Below are 17,316 nucleotides of genomic sequence, written 5' to 3'. Positions count from 1 at the left end.
CTTACTCAATGTTCATTGCACATCTATGCAAATAACATGTAAAAATCAGCACATTAGGAGCACCCTGTATTCAGGTTTGTCTGGAAATGCTTCTTCAGACTGAAAGTGCATGACAAGAAACAGGGTGCTGCCAATGGACGCAACATCTGGAAGGCACTTCTTGGGAATAATAAAAAAAAAAGGATGAAGCATGGGTTTGCAAGCAAATAGCTACTGAGTTGGTACGTTTTGGTGTGCCCTCTGGAGAGACATAGCTTTGCTCCTGCAAACCTAACTGGTCCACGAAGGTTTGCGCCAGACCAGCTGTTCTGCCCTGGGACATGCAGAGCAGCTTGGTCCCTGTTGTCCAGCAACACCGTTTTTGAGCTAACAGGCTGGATGTAGGCCCTCAGCACACTGGGTAGAATTCAGAACCTGCAGATGACGTGTGGGCCAGGATTTGAGAGTTTATAAAATCCACAAACAATCAAGTATTGGCATGTACAAATATATAAATTATTGACAGTTTTACAAAAGGCACACTGCAAGCCGTCTCAGTCCGACACCTGTACATTTCCCACGGTCCCTCACCCTCCCAGCCCCTCCCTTCCCTAACCCTTCTTCCCAGCTTTCATCATGAAACGTAAGGCGCTGCTGCTACGGACCCATGGCTGTCATGACAAATGAGGACCTCTTTTTTGGTCAGCCCAGTTTGTCGGTGGTACTGTCCTTCTCTGATGGTCTTAAGACACTGTATGTTCTTCCCCAAAGTGATGCTTTTGATGGAAGGCAGGTATTTCAGCACAGTCTTTGGCAAGGATGACATGCCTGTCCCAGAGAGGTTAAGTTCTTGTAGGGAGTTCATACCAAAGGTAACTTCAGCACTCAGTGACTTCAGATTGGGATTGCTGGATAAGTCCAGAACTTGGAGGGCTGGTAGCTCCTTGAAACTGTAAGGAGATAATTCTCTAAAGTCATGCAGGCTGCTGAGAGATAAATGAATCAAATCTTTCAGTCCCATGAAGGCTCCTTTCTCAATCTTGACTAATGGGTTCCCATCAAGATTTAAATATCGTAGAGGAATCCCTTGAAGATTTGGCACAGATGTTAGCCTGTTTCCAGAAAGATTTAAATTCTGGATGTTGGGGACGTTCTTTTCACGGTGCCTTGTAATTGTGCTGAGCATGTTATTGGATAGATCCACATTCATGGGTTTTCCTTGACCTTTTGAAGCAAAAATGTCCATCGTTATATCCAAAAGTTTGTTATTGCTCAAATCTATGTCCCCCAGAGGAGAACTGGAGAAACAGTCCTCTGGAAGGACTTCCAGAGAGTTATGACTCAGATCCAAGGACTCCAGGTACCGAAGCCTGGAGAATGTTGTGGAGGAAATCTTGGCAATTTTATTGTAGCTCAGGTCAAGGCTCACCAAGGTGGTGTATCCAGGCCCAGTAAGCATTGATTCATTGATTGTTTCCAGCTTGTTTGAGGACAGATCCAAGTAGGAGGTATCCAGAGGGATTGGGACAGGAACAATGTGTGAGCCTATTCCACTGCAGTCCACCTTGGTCAAGCTAAAGCTGTCAAAGAGACCAAAACTTTCCACCTCGCAGTGGCACCCGGGGAAGCAGGTTTTGGTGGTGCCAAAACAAGGAAGGAGAAGCAGCAAATTGAACCAGGCTGAGAACTGCATTGTTGACCTGGAAAACAAAATAAGGAAATAGATTTAATTGCCTTAGAAATCACTTTATCAAAGATGCATAACAGTTTGAGTTGTGCAATCTTCTTCTCTGTCTTTCCAAAGGGATAGATGAAGTACACTCCTATAATCCCTCAAACTACCCAACAGCGACATATTGCAGCATCTAGGGTTTTTTAGTAACTGCTCATGAATTTTGGCATTGAATATACCACTACAGTCTCTCTTTCTCTAAGGTACTGGATTATCTCGCTGATGATTAATGACACAAGTGTAGGGAATGGGGAAAAAACTGGGTCAGCACAGTCTTTGTATATATAACCAGGTTAACATGCAACTGGAAATTAACTGTGAGAACCATAGGCTGGCTTAAAACAAGATCTATCCAACATGCACCCTTTCAACTGGACCATGCATGAGACTAAATGACAGCTCAGATGCTTCAGCACATTAACAAACTTCAGCACATAGAGCTTTTAATGTCACACCTGGAAGTCAGGACATTGATTGGGAGCACCGGCTTCAAGGCCCTACTTTGACAGGTTGGCTACATGATGTTGGTGAAGTCACTTCAGCTCTGGATTCAGTGAGAGCGTTAGGTGTTCAAATCCCTATCAGGGAGGTAGAAAATGAAACTCAGTTCAAGYTTCCTATATACAACGGAGATATGAGCAGCCCCTCTCATCATCAGAACATCCTCCAGGATGAACAGCGAGAAAGGCCAGCTGCCTAGTGCCCAAATGCACAGTAAGTCTCCCATGCTTAGACTTTAGGCACAAATTTAGAAGTGCTTAGGTAGGACCAATCCTTTGCRTCAGGGGGTTAAAACCAACCCTCCGCTGGCTGGTGTCATGTAGTGTATGTGCAAGAAAGGGCAAGAAAGGCAATGGCCATGTGGCTCCTTGTCTGCCAGAGCAGAGGAACCACCTGACTGCTCAGTCTTCTTGCCTGAACGCAGACACCGCTGTGATAAGCCCAGGCTCCCATAAAGGCACCAAGTGGAGAGAACCAATTTGTTTCATGTAAAGCCCCTGAGGAGTCATTGCTAATTACATTAAGTATTCTCTCTCATTAATGATGCCAACAAACGAGGAGCTCTCTCCACCCCTCTGTTTTTGATCCTCCTCCCTCTGAGATGTTTCTGTCCCTCCATCGTTGCAGCTGAGGGAAGAACAGAGCTGAACTGCACTTTCCTGGCTTTGCTGGGCCTTTTCAGATCACATCCTAACAGCCTCTTCATACAACCGCAGGCAACTACAGCAGCATGATTTCCGGAGCCAGTCAATAAAAGCCTTAGTTCCATGCCTCTGGAAAGGGTAAGTCCGAGTGTGTGGGCATCCTGCAGGTCAGCAACAGACAGCAGCAATGCTGTCCCTGTTKCTTCCCACTTCGTTGACTACAGTCATGCGTGACGGCTCCTTGAGCCCTTCAGACAAGATCTCTTGGATGCCAGCAACAAATATTCCCACCAAACCAGGCAAGTGGATCCATTAGCACCACTCTTTGGCCACACTGCTGGCTATGTACAGAGATTCACAGGCCAAGCGCTTGTTTAGCAAAAAAAAAACCCCTTTAAACTCATGTTCCCACCCCCACTTCAGCTGCACTGGTCTCCATTCTCACCTTTCCCACTGCTTTTTAAAAGCACTTTATTAACATCCTTGTAGTATCATCTTTCCCACATGTCCTTTGATCTGGCTGAGGCGCCTTCCCCATGGTCCTTGCACCTTCCCAGAACCATTTCCTAGAAGTTCACACTTCCTTTCATCTTGCCTCACCCACTCCTTAGCTGTAGTTTCTCTTCCTTTTTAGTGTGGTCTTCCTAGCCCTGTGCCGATTCCCAGGAGACTGACTGGGACTATTTGCTGATGTGCAAAAGAAGTGTAAAGGGGAAAATGTATTGCAAAAATATTGTCCTGATCACTGATATGACTTGTCTGGCAGTAACTCCTGCAAACAGAGAGCAGAGATTGGGACTCTGGCCAAAGAGCCTGCAACCAAAGCATTGCTGAAGGCCAACACGCAATTCTCTGGGGTCCATTATTCTATAGAAACAACAGAAAACCAGTAAGATGAGCCCTAGTTCCAGCCCATTTCGACTGTTTCTTGAGAAAACACGTATGTGTGCAGAGGGGACGCAGGGGGTAGGGCTCCTTTTCACAGGCACATTTCCAGATATCCCTTTCCCAATGACATCAAGGCTAAAGAAGAGCTTATCCCTTCTCTGTTTCAGTGCAGAGCAATAGCTTGCTCTATTTTGCAGTCACTCCTATACTAAACACTACTTTTTTTCCATGAAGCTGTGTTTGGAATGCACTGAAATTTTATATTACCAGGGGAAGTTACAGCCGGGGGTAGGGGTGGACTCTTTGGAAACAACATCCCCACTCCCTGTTAAATGTCTCATATATGGGGAATCACCTGTAGTTGTATCAGCTCAGTCAGTTGGTATCTCTTCTCCCATGATCCCATCCAACGGCTTTTCCCACTTGACATCTCACCAGGGAAAGTGCTTCCTAACTTGTCCTTTACAAAGCCCAACCCAGTTACTTCTGGCGGCCCATCAGCTCCAGTGGGAGCTGGATCTGATACCAGCAGGTCCAAAGACACATCAGCATGACACTTGGCTCTGGGCACTGGACAAAGCTCCATGGGCTCCTGCTGGACCAAAAAGGACCCTGTTTCTCCTCTGTCTCCAAGGAAAAGCAAATACAGCACTATTGAGAGGGAAATCTCCAAAAGCAYAGCTTAACTGAGAGGAGAATCAAAGCCAGTCTTTGGTACACGGCCACTCAAACTGCTTTCCATATGGGAATTCCCTTCCTGACCAGCCTCATAAACAATTGCCAGAAGTGGGCAGATAGATTGACCTCGGCTGCGATATCCGTGGCTCACATTTGTCTTCTAGCCAGCAGCAAGCCCAAAACATTACGCAGCTGAAACACAGTATGCAAAGCTCAGCTCACGTACTTACACAGCAGTTACTGCCTCTTCCCTCCTCGCAGTCCTGCCCCAAATTCTCCCTATCTGGCTCCGTAATTGCCTTGCAGATGAGATGCAATCCATTACTACCACTTAAAAACTCCCTTACGTAGCAGCATGAAGCATTCATTGACTAATAATTGACTTGGCCAATTGCTCTGGTAAAAGAATTGAGAAATAAAGGTACTTGTCATCTTCTAGTCTGAGAAAGGGATTCCTGTATTGCCAGATAATCGACAGTGAGCTTGGTCAGGTAGAGGCATGCTGTATCGTCGCATGGAGCAATCAATAGCGTGCTCTGAAATGGGGGAAGAAATATGCCACAGGCATTTATGGTTCATCTGTGTACAGCATGTATTTGAAACCACATCAAATTGCCTTTGGATTCCTGCCTACGAGATGCTCTGTTGATCRAGGCAGGAAGCCAAAGTATCCCCTTGTAAAGGGAAGATGAGTTATCCTCCTGCAGCACCCGGGACATTCACCCAGGGGAAATACTTGCCACGGACCAGAAGCTGCTGGCCCCCTTGCCTGGGAGAGAGTGCAGGGAAAGCCACTGGGAGGAAATAGCCAGCTTGGGGCTGGTTCAGACCATTCTCCTAAATGACCTCCTCATTTCTACTGCTCCTGTGGTGCAGAGAGATCCCAGGAGTACGTCTTGGCCTCCTGACAGCTTTGGGGGTCTTGTGTTATATCCACTGATTTCAGCAGGAGTTTCTGTGGGTGCAGCATCCCAAAAATCACTGTCACCCACGTTTCAGGTGCCTTGAGTGGTGGCACAGCTCTGGTCTTTATGTCTTGCTTGCCCTTTTTGTATGTCAAACATCCTTAGATCTTGGAAAAGGTGCCTGGACAACCCCTCACCCCAGTAGAGGAGATCCAGGAGATCCAGTAGTGGGTAGTGGAGCCAAGGATGGACCAAGATCCCAGCGGGGTGCCAGCGTTCTCCCCCAAATACCATTCACCCCACATCTCTCCTCAACTTTGCAGATGCCTCGACCTCTCCTCACTGTTCTGCTCAAGAGCTATTCCCTGCACCATGGTGTGGCAGGATCTGGGCAGAAAACTTGCACTGAGATTTCCCTGCCAAAAAATGTCAAAGTCACTCTGGTTTTAAAACCAGGTTGCAAAGGAAAGCCAGACTTCAGTTAATGGCTGGCGGGGGAGACAGGGAGAGAAAAGCTCTGTTACGGTGGTGTTGCAAAATCACACTTTTCATAGCACTTGCCTTCCTCCCCTTTCTGCTTCCCAAAGACTTTTCTCACTAGTAGAGTCTCCAGCGAGCCATAATTGAGACCTTTGCCATCTCTTTCCAGCCCAAGCAAGATGTGCTACAACATCCCACCCTGGATCTAAGCCTAGTCCTCCAGGGCTGGTCCCCCAGCTTGAGAATGCAGAGATGAAGACAATGCCCACGGGTTGCACTGTTATCAGCAGGCCTGGCTGGCACAACACTTAGGCTACCTCCAGTTGCCCTGGCAACCACCAAGCCGGAAATCACTACAACCGAAAATCAACAACTAACACAAAATATGAGAGGGAGGTGTTCAGAAGTTCATTGTTTGCTACAGTCAGGAAACGTCCTCCCCGTTCTCCAAGCTGAGCCCCTCAGCCTCCCTGAATGTGCCACTCTGCAAAGCACTGGTGGCAATGAAGTCTGAGTCAGAGCTGAAGACCCAAAGCCACCCCACGAAGCTTAAGAAACCTAAGTAAGAAGTGCAGAAACCTCAGGTTGTTTCTGTGGTGGGATGGAGAGATAGAAATTGTTGTGGAAGGGGACACAACCCACCTACATCAGACCCATCCTTTGGAGATGCCCCATATCTCCACTGACTCCATGGCAAAGTAAGATGCCCGCTCATCTTGGGGTGCTGTTCCCAGCCCAACTGGTCCACCTTGGCTGCCTCCCCCAGACCCAAGTCCCACCCAGCAGTCTGGTGCACCCGGGATGAATCAGATCAGCTTGCTGATCAGCCAGATCAGTAGTGGCCCACAGTTAGAGCAGACCAGGTACGACATGAAACTTTGCATGTCTACAGTCTGGTGGGTAGATTGGGGCAGAAGAGACCTTCCCAATTTGCTGCTTCAATTAGAATATTCTGGATTTACAGCAAATAAATCAACCTTTACAGGGAACAGGCAAAAAGGAAGGGCACATAGTTAGACGTCCGCCTGGCCTGTTCCAGGTAGAGTTATTGTTTTAGCAGAAGCACAGGGAAGCTGTATTAGCAACGGTATTTCATCTGGGAGAAAAAAATGGGGATTCTCTACTGTCTCGTGCATCCTCCAAGTCAACAAAATGCAAAATCTTTATAACAAGGCCCCCAAGGCTGACTTGGTTGAATTTACTAATTGGGAGCAGGGGAAAGGGAATGCTATTGGAAAGCAAAGCAAGCTGCATATGCTATGACAGAGGCCATAAATCCTCCAGACTGCAGGGGGAAAAAAAAAAAAGGAGATAGTTGGCTTTTTCTCTCTTTAAATACTTGGGAAGCTCTGAGACACAGCTGGGATGGAAGATCGATCAGGAGCGCCCGGATGCTGCAGACTTAACAGTTGCTTCTCCAACAATGAGAATACTCAAAGTGTTCTGGTTTTCTTTTTTCCTTAATTATTCTGTAAAAATGTCTCTTCATATCTGTTCCACCCAAACGGGTTTCTGAACTGTTCATAAAGTCGACCTCTGCAACAGCAGGCAAGGCACAGCACTGGTAACAACTGCCGTTTTCCAGCATGGACTCTCCGAGTCCGAGCGACGCCACAGATGCAATCACAGCTCCTTCTCCAGATCTCCTGCGTGGCTGTCAGCAGGCGGCAAAACTGGTTCAAACCAGAGACTATTAATCCCTTAGCTTGCACACACACACCCCTCACGTGATAAAGAAATGCTGCCTCTGACAGCCTAACTTTTTTTTTTTTCTTTTTTTTAATCCAGGGAAGGTAAAGGTCATTGAGGCTTTTGCTCTGACTACTTCAGACCGGTGCTTTCCCGTGGGAGAGGTCCACGCATACGTGGATGGAAAAGGGAGGCGGGCTTGGGAGCAGGGCACACATCAGGCATGGCAAGAGGGGACCAGCAGCCGGCTTGTGGGGACGCAGCGAAGAAAATGCCACAACAGAGGGGTCATCGGTTGGGGGGGCTGCAAGCTCCACGTGGCTCCGCTCCCGCTTTTGCAGAGCCTCACACAAGTCCTTGGGTCAGATTCTCCAATCTCAGCTTTTCACTCCTCTGGAGACAGGCAGAGCCCTAAAATGGGGACTGTGTTTACCTCCCTGGAGGCTCATTAAACTGATGAGTGTTTCTCTGGAGAGGAGTTTTTCTGTAAATGGAAAGACGTTTTTCCCTGAGCTGTTTGTGTTTTTTGTTGTTAGCTGTTTCGGGAGATGTTCTGCAAGTATTGGCCCTGGTTTTATACTCGGTGTTCTTTCTGGGATTCAGGGAGAGGGACATTAATGAGAAAGAAAGAGGTATCTGCTATGTAGGTTTGATTCTGCATTTGTTTAGGGAAGTTCAATGGAATTACTCCAGACTGGCTTCAATGATCGCAAGATGTAAATTAGTCCCTTCAACTCTGCTATAAACTCAGCTGGACTTAATGTGACCCTCCATCAAGAGTCTTTGCAGAAGTTGCTTTCTGCTGATGAGTTATCGGAGATGGCTTTATCAGTGCGAAGTGCAAAGCTGCTTAGATAGCAAAGCCAGCCCAAATTACCTACCAGGAAATAAGGAAGGGGATATGCAACCCAGTCTTCTCACTATTCTCACCCTATTTCTGCCGCCAGTGTGTGCAAGCACTGGGCTGTGGGCAGACTCAGCCGCTGGGACGGAGAGTTACGACCCTACAGTTGAGTGCAAGGAGACACCGAGGACCTGAATGGGAGCTAAAATCATTCTGCAGGTGCCTGAATGCTTTTAGCTCCATCTTCCTGCTCACGCAGCAAAGTCAGAATTAAATGCAGGGAAGGAGGAAAAGAAAAAAAAAAAGAAGTTTTCTCTATGAATTCCTTTCCGCTTTAATGATTTCTAATAATGGATGTAAAACCACCTCCTTTGCATTCAGTCAAGAATCTCACCACTGAAGAGGGAGTCGTTAACAAGTAATTAACCCAGTGGTATCAGGGAGCTATGCTACCAGGATATACGAGAATAATATACAATAGGCACCAACTTGGGGGATGGAAAAAAACCATCAGCTCTCCTCCCTTGATGCAGAGCTGGCTGTATTTAAGGCAATAGCAGTATGGGCTCGGCAGAGCTCCCTGCGGTTCCCTTCCCGTCCCCGTGTCCGGGATCCCCTCCGAAGGAAAGGGGGTTCGGCAGGGACGGTGCCCAGTGAGGATGCAGCAGTGGATGCATCAGGGCTACCAGGGCTATGGGGCCAGCCTGGGGCAAGGAGAAGCTCCACCAGCACATGCATGTCCCAGCTCCCCTCCTTGGCTCTTGCTGGACCGAGTCCCGAAGGATGCTGCTCCCAGATGCTCGGGGTCACCTCTATCTTTGCAAGAGCCGAATCTCACCAAAAAGCTCGTGGAATTTGGGACAAGGAGAGGGAAAAGCAAACACCGCTCCCTCCTTTTCCCCAGAGCCGTTACTTCAGCCCGCTTTCGTCAGCCCCAGACGGAGAGAAACTGCTGAGCCAAAAACGCAATGATAAACCAGCATCCTGTGCTCCATCCTTCAGGGAGAGTTTAATAGACGGTACAGGGGATGGGACAGATAAGATTAGCGAGAGCAAAGCCAGACAAATTGCTAAGCGTCAGAAGTGTTTCGCAAACCAAGAGCCAAAACCAAACAGCCCCTCCGCTCGCCACGCCGGCTGCAGAGAAGACATATGGGATTGATCAAGAGGGAGCCCAGTGCCTCCAAACTCTACAGCAGCTTGACACTACGTATTTGTTTTTGCTGGTTTATGTGGCATCCTTTGCTCGGTTGAAACAGCCTCTGCTCACTTTTTTTTTTCCTCTTTTTTTTTTTTTTAATAACACCCCCCCCCCAAAAAACAAAAAGTCGTCATTTCCTTGCAAAAAAAGATAGAGCGCTGTTAAAATAATCTTTGCTCCAATTGTTTGTGTCACAAATCCCATCTGCTTTGGAAGGGGCCACGGGTGATTTATGACCCAAGTGTTCAAACAACCATTAGCTTATTCCACTTATGCAATCTCCCCCCATATCCCCCACCTYCACAAGGAGGAAATCAAGGTGCGGTTTGGTGTATTTTTGGATTCRACAAAAGGAAACCTGCGCAGGCAGGTTTCCCAGCCTAGAGAGCAAGTCCCAGCTGATTTACATAGGCGACGGAAAAAATGGCAGATTTCTGCTGCACCGGGATCTGCGTGCCTCAAAAAGTCACATCTTGGAWGCAGACCGCAGCCAAACTCCTGGGAATTTCGCTAGCTGCAAGACTCGACCGGGCAGCCAGACGGCGGCGGTGGAAGAATTCGGTGCTAAATCCAGCACAGGCAAATTAGGAATTAAATCACAGCGACAGCAGAGGCTTGCACAAAAATCCTCCTTCCCCGCTCCCCTCGCAGCCCGGGAAGCTGTCAGGTTATAGCAGTTTCTCTTGGGGGGGGAGGGGGGAATAGCCTCCCGTGGCTTTCGAAAGTACAGTAATTTTGCTCGCCGGCCTCAYGCAGAGCCGTGCTTGTGCCCAGAGCAGGCATTACCAGAAGGAAATGAAGTTTTCCAAGCCTCCGGAGCAGCTGCAGGCAGGGCAAGGCGGACGTCCGTGCAGCGCGGCACGTCCCAGCGGACCCTGCGAGTTGTGCATCGATGGTGGTTTTGTAGGCAGGACGATCGCRGCACACTGGTATCTCGGATTGGCCCCAAAATCTTGGGGAGCAACATCTTAATCCCCAAGCTGTGGCTACGCAGATCCCTCCCTATCTTGCCCTTGTATTCCTTGTTTAGCAAAGGGGTTTCTGGCCACGGAGGTGCCGCCGGTTGCCCGTTCCCGGGTTGTTCCTCAAGACAAGCTGACTTGCATGGGGAGGTGGCTGGGGGCTCGCTGGGCCCCTTCCAGCTTGGCCATGCTTCTCCCAAGCCTAATGCTGCTCCAATGTGCCGCATAACCCAAATTCACACTACAGATATTTCCTACAGCGTACTCGGTAACAGCATCCCAGCCCCTCCTGGGCTAAGGGAGCCACTTGGCTTTTGGGGCATCTTCACTTAGCAATATGAGCCCAGGCTGGTCTGTAGAAACCAGGACCATTGGCCGTGGCGCTTCACTTGAGAGAGACATGGGGTTTCAGGGCTTTCTTCTCCTGCTCCAACATCATCCCCATGATGATGCCAAGCCTTTTTATCCCACGGCAGCCACTGCTTCCCTTCCTACCCCTTGGCTTTTTAACGGCGAACATTTCCAGGAACGGGAGGTCTTGCTATGCAGGCRCTCACTGAGCCCAACGGAGACCTTGGCCCAGCTGGGAATGCAATGGTTTTCTTAACCGCCTCAAACCAAACCCAAGCCGGATCTTTCTTGTAAACCTAGCAACACAGCCCAGAACTCAAGGTCTCAGTTTCAGAGGGGTTATTTTGGCACAAATGGGCGGACAGACCAGCCCTTCGGCGTCGTGTGTTGCAGCAAAGCGAGCCAGCTGGGCAGGAGCGGCTCCGGTGCTGCAGCCTTCCTTGGAACAGGAGCTCCAACGCGTGCAGCCACGGTCACGGGGACACCAAGGTTTTGGCCGGCCCTAATGCATTTTGCCCTAGCGGGACTAAAACTACCGACAAGTCCCACTGCTGTGCTGTCCCCGATGGCAATGGGCTCACCACGATCTAGGGAGGGAGTCTGTGACTATGAGTTTGCAGGATGGTACCCAAATCGCAGCAGCACCCTTGGAAGGATGAAAACCTCCTTCTTCAGGGTTTCAGCCCTTGTTACAAGAAATCAGGTTAAAAATGACAGATTCCTCTGCTTCCTCTGCAACCTCAAGGTTGCACATGCTTTCTTCTCCCTGATGGCCATGGCTGGGGTCAGGGTGTCAGACTAAAAAGGCCAGCAAGCTGACGTGAATTTATAAAGCATGAAAACACCTGAGGAGAGGACCCTATTTCTAGGCTGGTCAATCATTGAAAGACAAAAYGATCCCAGCAAGCTTTTCCTGTTTCCTCCACCCTTTGCAATGCTCATCCCCATTTGACGACCACCCTCACCGCTCTTATGCTGTCTCCTGTGATGAGGGTATTACTTTTCCGTAACCAGCTTYCAGAGACATGATATAACTTCAGAGGAATGCACTTGAGGACCAGCACTGTGTGCTAAGGGAAGGAGAAAGACTAAGAGGTGCAGCATGGGGAGAGTAAACCGCCTACCTGGGCTGGATATTTCTCACTTTTAAGTGTTACTCAGCCGTATCGTTGCATGCGGCTGGGAAGGTTCCCGCACCAGACAGCCACGTGCGTTGCTGCGATGGCACGGGCAGAGCCAGCCCTTCCCGAAGATGCCTCAAGACGATGAGCCAGGCAAAGGGAAAGACGGAAGAGAGAGGAGGGACAGTGCTGGCGACAGGCGATATTTCCCACGCTGATACACACCGCTGCCCCTCCCGGTGAGATGCAGCCCACCTGGAGCCAAGAGCTCTTAGTGGTTGCACCATCCGCTATCTCTACAAGCCTTCCAGCTCCTTGAAACGGAGGAGGCGGCAAATCAGCCGTCCAAATGCAAACTCCATGGAGCCTTGCGGCACGCCGAGCTGCGGTCACAGGGCTCTGCCCAGCTCTGGAGAGCAACGGCGGCTGGTGCCGGCTGAAATCGTGCGAAAAGCCCAGGAAGAAAGGAATTCGCCCCGGTGGGAATCCAGCTGGACAACGCAGAAGGGTTTTAAGAGGACCCCACGCGGCTCTAGCTCTCTGAAAGGCAGCAGACCTTCCAGACCGCCCTTCTCCTAGCAGCTCTGCGGGGCTGCTGGGTTCAATAAGGCCTCCGCAGGGAAGGCAAATTGCGGAGGCAACGGCATTACCTCTGGAGGCACCGGGCCTGACCCCACGCCACCGCTTGGCCTTCCTGCCTCCCGCTGCTGGGGAGGGAGGGCGCAACCCACCAGCTGTGCTGGGCACCCCTCAGTGCTGCCTCCACCAGCCCAAGGCTTCTTTGTGGGCTTTTTATTTGTTTTTGCCTTTTTTTTTTTTTTTTCCATGCACAATAATCGCCGGGCCCCTTTGCTGCCTGTGGCTCTCAGCGTGCAGCTGCAGACCCTCCGCCGAGGAGATAATAAATACAATCCTGGCCGTTATTGTTGCAAACAGCACAGCTGGAGACGCCCGTCTCATTCCCTTCCCTGCCTTCCCCCCCCCTCCAATAACTCTTGCAACGTGACTGCTCTGAGCAATGAACACGAGCGAAAATCGCCCGTCGTGGTGGTGGCGGCATCTGCCGCGGCTTCAGGAGCTGCCCCCTGCCACGGCCCCGGCGCGCTGCCCCCGAGACGGCCGCTGTGCTCAAGTCTCCTGCAACGTGGATGCTGGGGAGGGAGATGCGGAAAGGGGGATTTGCGGAGAGGGCYGGCCAAAGTTTAGCAGCAGGCCCTCAATCCGGTTCCCAGCCCGGATGCTGCTTGACTGCCACAGCGACACGGCGTCTTGGCATCTCTCTAGCTCTTTGCCTGCCCTGCCCAGGCCCACTGCGGCCAGCCGGCACATGCTGTAATCCTCCGGTTCCTCTCGGCTGGAGCAGGGATTTTGGAGAGAAAGGCCACGTTGCTGGCAGCAGCAGGGTCTACCGCATAGCCGGGTGCTCGGCATACCCTATTTTTCACCACTGATGGTACCGGGAACCAACACAGAGCCATCTGCACTGTTAGCAGCGAACATCAGGCAAGTTGAGTTCCCCCTGTGCCTCAGTTTCCCTTCTGAAACCCTAAGGATGACTAACACCAGGGCTGAAAGGTACTCCATCCTGTGCTAGGGATGGGTGTACCACATGGAGAGCATCACCTTTTAATAACTGGTGGTGAGCGGGTGGGATACGTGGGAAACAGCTGGACCTGTTTCTCCCCTGGCGCTTGGGCCATGGGGTGATGGTGGTCAGAACTGGCGTTGTCCGTCACAGATCATCCAGGACGGTGCAAAGATGGGGAGCGTCTTCATCCTCAGTGAGGCTCAGGGTGAACAGAGAGCGCTGCCYCAAACCACCGGGCTAGACCCCAAATCAGGCCGGCAGAGCTAGTGGCAGGTACCCATGTGCTTCATGCACCCAGGAACCCYGCAGCATGAGTTCAAACCTCACCAGTTTAATTGGGATGGCCAGCAGCTGCCCACGCACAATGCCACTTCTCAGGGAGCCACCTTGCCACCACCACAGATGGTCTAGCTGCRGCTGGTCCAGACAAATGCCACCGCTGTTCCCATTTACCACATTTGGTTCGGTTCCTGGATGCACTGTGACACCAGCCCTGCTTTGTCCTCTGCAGTGTGGGCAGCCAGGCTGGGTGACGGGGAAGGGAACCTCCAGGGAGGTTGTTATGGTGGAGAAGTATCTAAGAGGCTGCTCAAATCAACGCTCCCACTCTCTAAATGTCCCCTCTGTGGCCACAGATGGAGATCCTGCCTCTCCAGAGACATCTGGCCATCCAAGTCCCCGCACCTTCCCTGACTCCATCCTGTCTCCATCCCCATCCCTTTATTCTTGGCACAACTCAGTGCGCCTTCTCCCATGCCACGGAGAAGCTCCAAGTCACCCAGGTGGCAGACAACCATCTGCCTTTACCATTTAACCTTGCGCTAAGCCACCTTCTAACCCAGCTTGGCCTCACTGGCCAAGTAAGACCCAGGCTTCCCAAATGATAGCAGCCTCACGCATGTGTCCCTGCACGGTCCGCACAGCACCCAAGGACCCTAGCACCGTCCTCCTCCATCGCTGCTTCTCCCCCTGCTCAGGAACTATTGCCTGGTCCCCAGGGTCTGTCCCTGGCTGCGCGCAGCACACGAGATCTCAAAGCACCCTGTGAGGTGGTGGCATCGCCGTGGGACATCTGGGGATAGTCCGGAAGAGCGAGGCTCTCCACCCCCACAGTGCATGAGACTAGATAGTTGCAGAGTTATCCTATGATCCTGTAATCCTGCAAACATGGATCCTGGAGATCTCTTGGGAGAGGTCTCAAAGYTGTGCTCTTGGGGAGATACAGGGCAATGGGATGGGAAATGAACCTTTGCACCCGTTTCAAAGGGCTCTGGAGGAAGGGTCTGCTCCATCCTGCCAGGTGAAACTCAGGCCACCCCATGGCCCCAACCACAGGTAATTAATTCTCGAGGGAGGAAAAAGGGCAACTTTGGACCATGCCCTGCCCCATGTGCAAAGTCCTGCACACATGTCACTTCAGGTGCGACGGGGGCAAGGAATCACATCTGTGAAGCACTGGGAGCATTTTGACCCATTGGCCACAGCAGGGCTTTGCTTTTAAGTCTTGATTTTTCCTGATGAGGGACATCTTATTCAAAGCCAAAAAAAAAAAAAAAGTCCTTCTTTCTCTCACCTCCCCAGCTCTCCTTCAAAAAAATCTCACAAACCACCTATAGTACYTCCTGGCAGAGATGAACCAAGTCGCCTGCTGTCTCCTGTCCCTGCAGGGTCCCCTGTTTTGTCCCATTTGCAGGGAGCAGGCTTCCTCTAGCAGAAGCCCCCTGGTCTCAGCAAGTCCTGGCCATGCCAAACCTCAATAGCTGAGAAGCCCTCGACAGCAGTGGGTTTGTTCCACGCTCGTTACCTGGGACCTAATGGGTCTGGCGGCAGCGCGTTTTTGAGAGCCCGATTTTCATCAGCCCTTTAAAGCGAAGCCAGCAGCGTGGTCTCCTCTCCCACCCATCACACGCGTGGACAGAGAGCCATCTGGCACAAAGCGGGGCRATGGAGAGCCGCCAACGTCACCGAATACGGGCAGTAAAGAAGAAGCGGCGGGGAGAAGAGGAAGGAAAAGAAAACCCGCAGATGCCCGCGCTCAGATATTGCAGCACGTGGCTCCAACAGTCAGATTTCGAGCCTGGTTAATGCAACTCAGGAATGTCTCGCGCTGAGACAGCCAGGTTGGTCTAATCTATTGCAGCGTTTCCAGCCGGGGGAGGATGGGGCGACGCRTAGGGTGAATATTTCCTTCCCCCGGTCTGATCTGAAAATACTCCAAGAGGGAACGGTAGCAGCTCCCAATAAAAAAAAAAGAAAAGCAGCACGAATGAAAATATCAAGGCTCCCCCGTAATGAATGGTGTTGAGCCGTGCCTGTTCATACGCTTGCCTGGAGAGGTCCAAGTGCCAAGTTTTAGTACAAGAAACGGCTTGCTTAACCAGCCTTTATCTCTTCCCGGCCCTCAACGTCTAGGCGTTCGGAAGTTTCTTTTGATAGCCTGCCAGGTCGCTCGCGCTGCGATGACCGCGCGCGGTCCCCGCTCCCGTCCCCGCTTCCCCCGCGGCCTCGGCAAGCCCGGGGGTCGGCCGGACAAGGAAGCCTTGTCTTGCGCAGGCATCCCACCCTGCTCCCTCCGCTTCTCCCCACCAACCAGCTGACAAGCCAGGAGGAGGAGGAGGAGGGAGAAGAGACTGAAAGAGGAGAGAGGAAAAAAAAAAAAACCCAAACAGTTAGGGATAGAGGGAAAACTCTAAACCTGCTGCAGGCGGTGGCTCACCTTCTCTTCCCGGCTCTTGCTTGCACCGGAGTGGCACCCACTTCTGTTYGCTGCAGGGCTGAGGGAGCACAAGATGCTTTTTTCTATACTGAAAAAGAAAAAAAAAAAAAAAAAAGACAAAAGCTTTCGCATGGCTTTTGTTTTACAGCTCTTTTCTCCGAATTTCTTCCCACCCATTCAATGCTGCTGTCTCCTCTGCATCCAGCCTTAAAAACCTGGGGTGTAAGGACCCCCCCACGCCGACCCCCGCAGTCATCTGTGCCGGTCCACCTTGCTCTCAGAAATTAAGGTCCCCCGCGATGTCTGTCACATCCCCGTTCCCGCTGGGCATGTTGTAATTGCTCCGCACCGCCTCTGCAAGTAGCTGCTCAAATTCATTCACAAACCCGCGTCTGCCCGCAGCGAGCCCGACTCGCCATCTGCTCTAGGGTYGGTGAGCAGGACACGGCACCGGAGGGTCCATCCGACCTCGACCGCCGCTTAGCGCCGAGCCTGAGCGCTGCTCACCCCCCCGCGTGGGCACCGCTCCTCACCCTTTCCCAGCCCGCCGGCTCCGGAGAGGGCTCTCCAAGACCGCATCAGCCCGGAGACGTGTGAYGGTGGTGCACAGGTCAGGGCCTCGCCGCGCCGTTTATAACCACGTGTGAGCAAGCACCTCCCGCGGCTGCTCCCGCGCCCTCTCCGGGGCGGCCACCGGCTCCCGGGGGGCGTAAAGGGAATTCTGCCCGGAGCGCTGAGCTAGCTATGCCCTGCCCCGGCAGCCGAGCGTATCCAGCGCCAGGACGGCGGCGGACGCGAACCCGCTTTGACTTTGCAGCGCCAGGATCCCCCGCGCGCAGTCTGGCGACGGGGAGCAGCCAGGCGCAGCCTGCAAATCCTCCTGGAGACACCGGACGTACCAGGCTCTTCCCGGTGCTCCTAGCCTCTAACAGATCCAGTGCATGCCTTATTCCTGGAAAGATCGCAGAAGCATGAGCCTAAGCCGCCCTTTCCATTCCTGTTACTCCCTCCGCTCTCTCCCCCTGCAATAAAGCACC

At 51.5% G+C, this 17,316-nt stretch overlaps 1 protein-coding gene across 1 annotated transcript; it reads right to left on the bottom strand.

Annotated features, from left to right (window-relative positions):
* Positions 1-216: 216 nt before the first annotated feature.
* Positions 217-16,896, bottom strand: TSKU (tsukushi, small leucine rich proteoglycan). The gene is made up of 3 exons (XM_026078161.1): positions 16,813-16,896; positions 16,280-16,367; positions 217-1,679 (listed from the first exon to the last, which is right to left on the bottom strand). Exon 3 carries the CDS (start codon positions 1,670-1,672, stop codon positions 614-616), a length of 1,059 nt encoding a protein of 352 aa, XP_025933946.1. The 5' UTR covers positions 1,673-1,679; positions 16,280-16,367; positions 16,813-16,896; the 3' UTR covers positions 217-613.
* Positions 16,897-17,316: the final 420 nt, after the last annotated feature.

Source organism: Apteryx rowi, unplaced genomic scaffold (assembly GCF_003343035.1).
Source record: "Apteryx rowi isolate R43461 unplaced genomic scaffold, aptRow1 scaffold_471, whole genome shotgun sequence".
NCBI lineage: Eukaryota > Metazoa > Chordata > Aves > Apterygiformes > Apterygidae > Apteryx > Apteryx rowi.
The sequence above is the reverse complement of the archived record's forward strand: the minus strand, read 5'-3'. Positions and strand labels throughout refer to the sequence as shown.

Bases quoted from the DNA above. Each gene is read 5' to 3' on its own strand.
- TSKU (XM_026078161.1), bottom strand. From the start codon at position 1,672: ATGCAGTTCTCAGCCTGGTTCAATTTGCTGCTTCTCCTTCCTTGTTTT.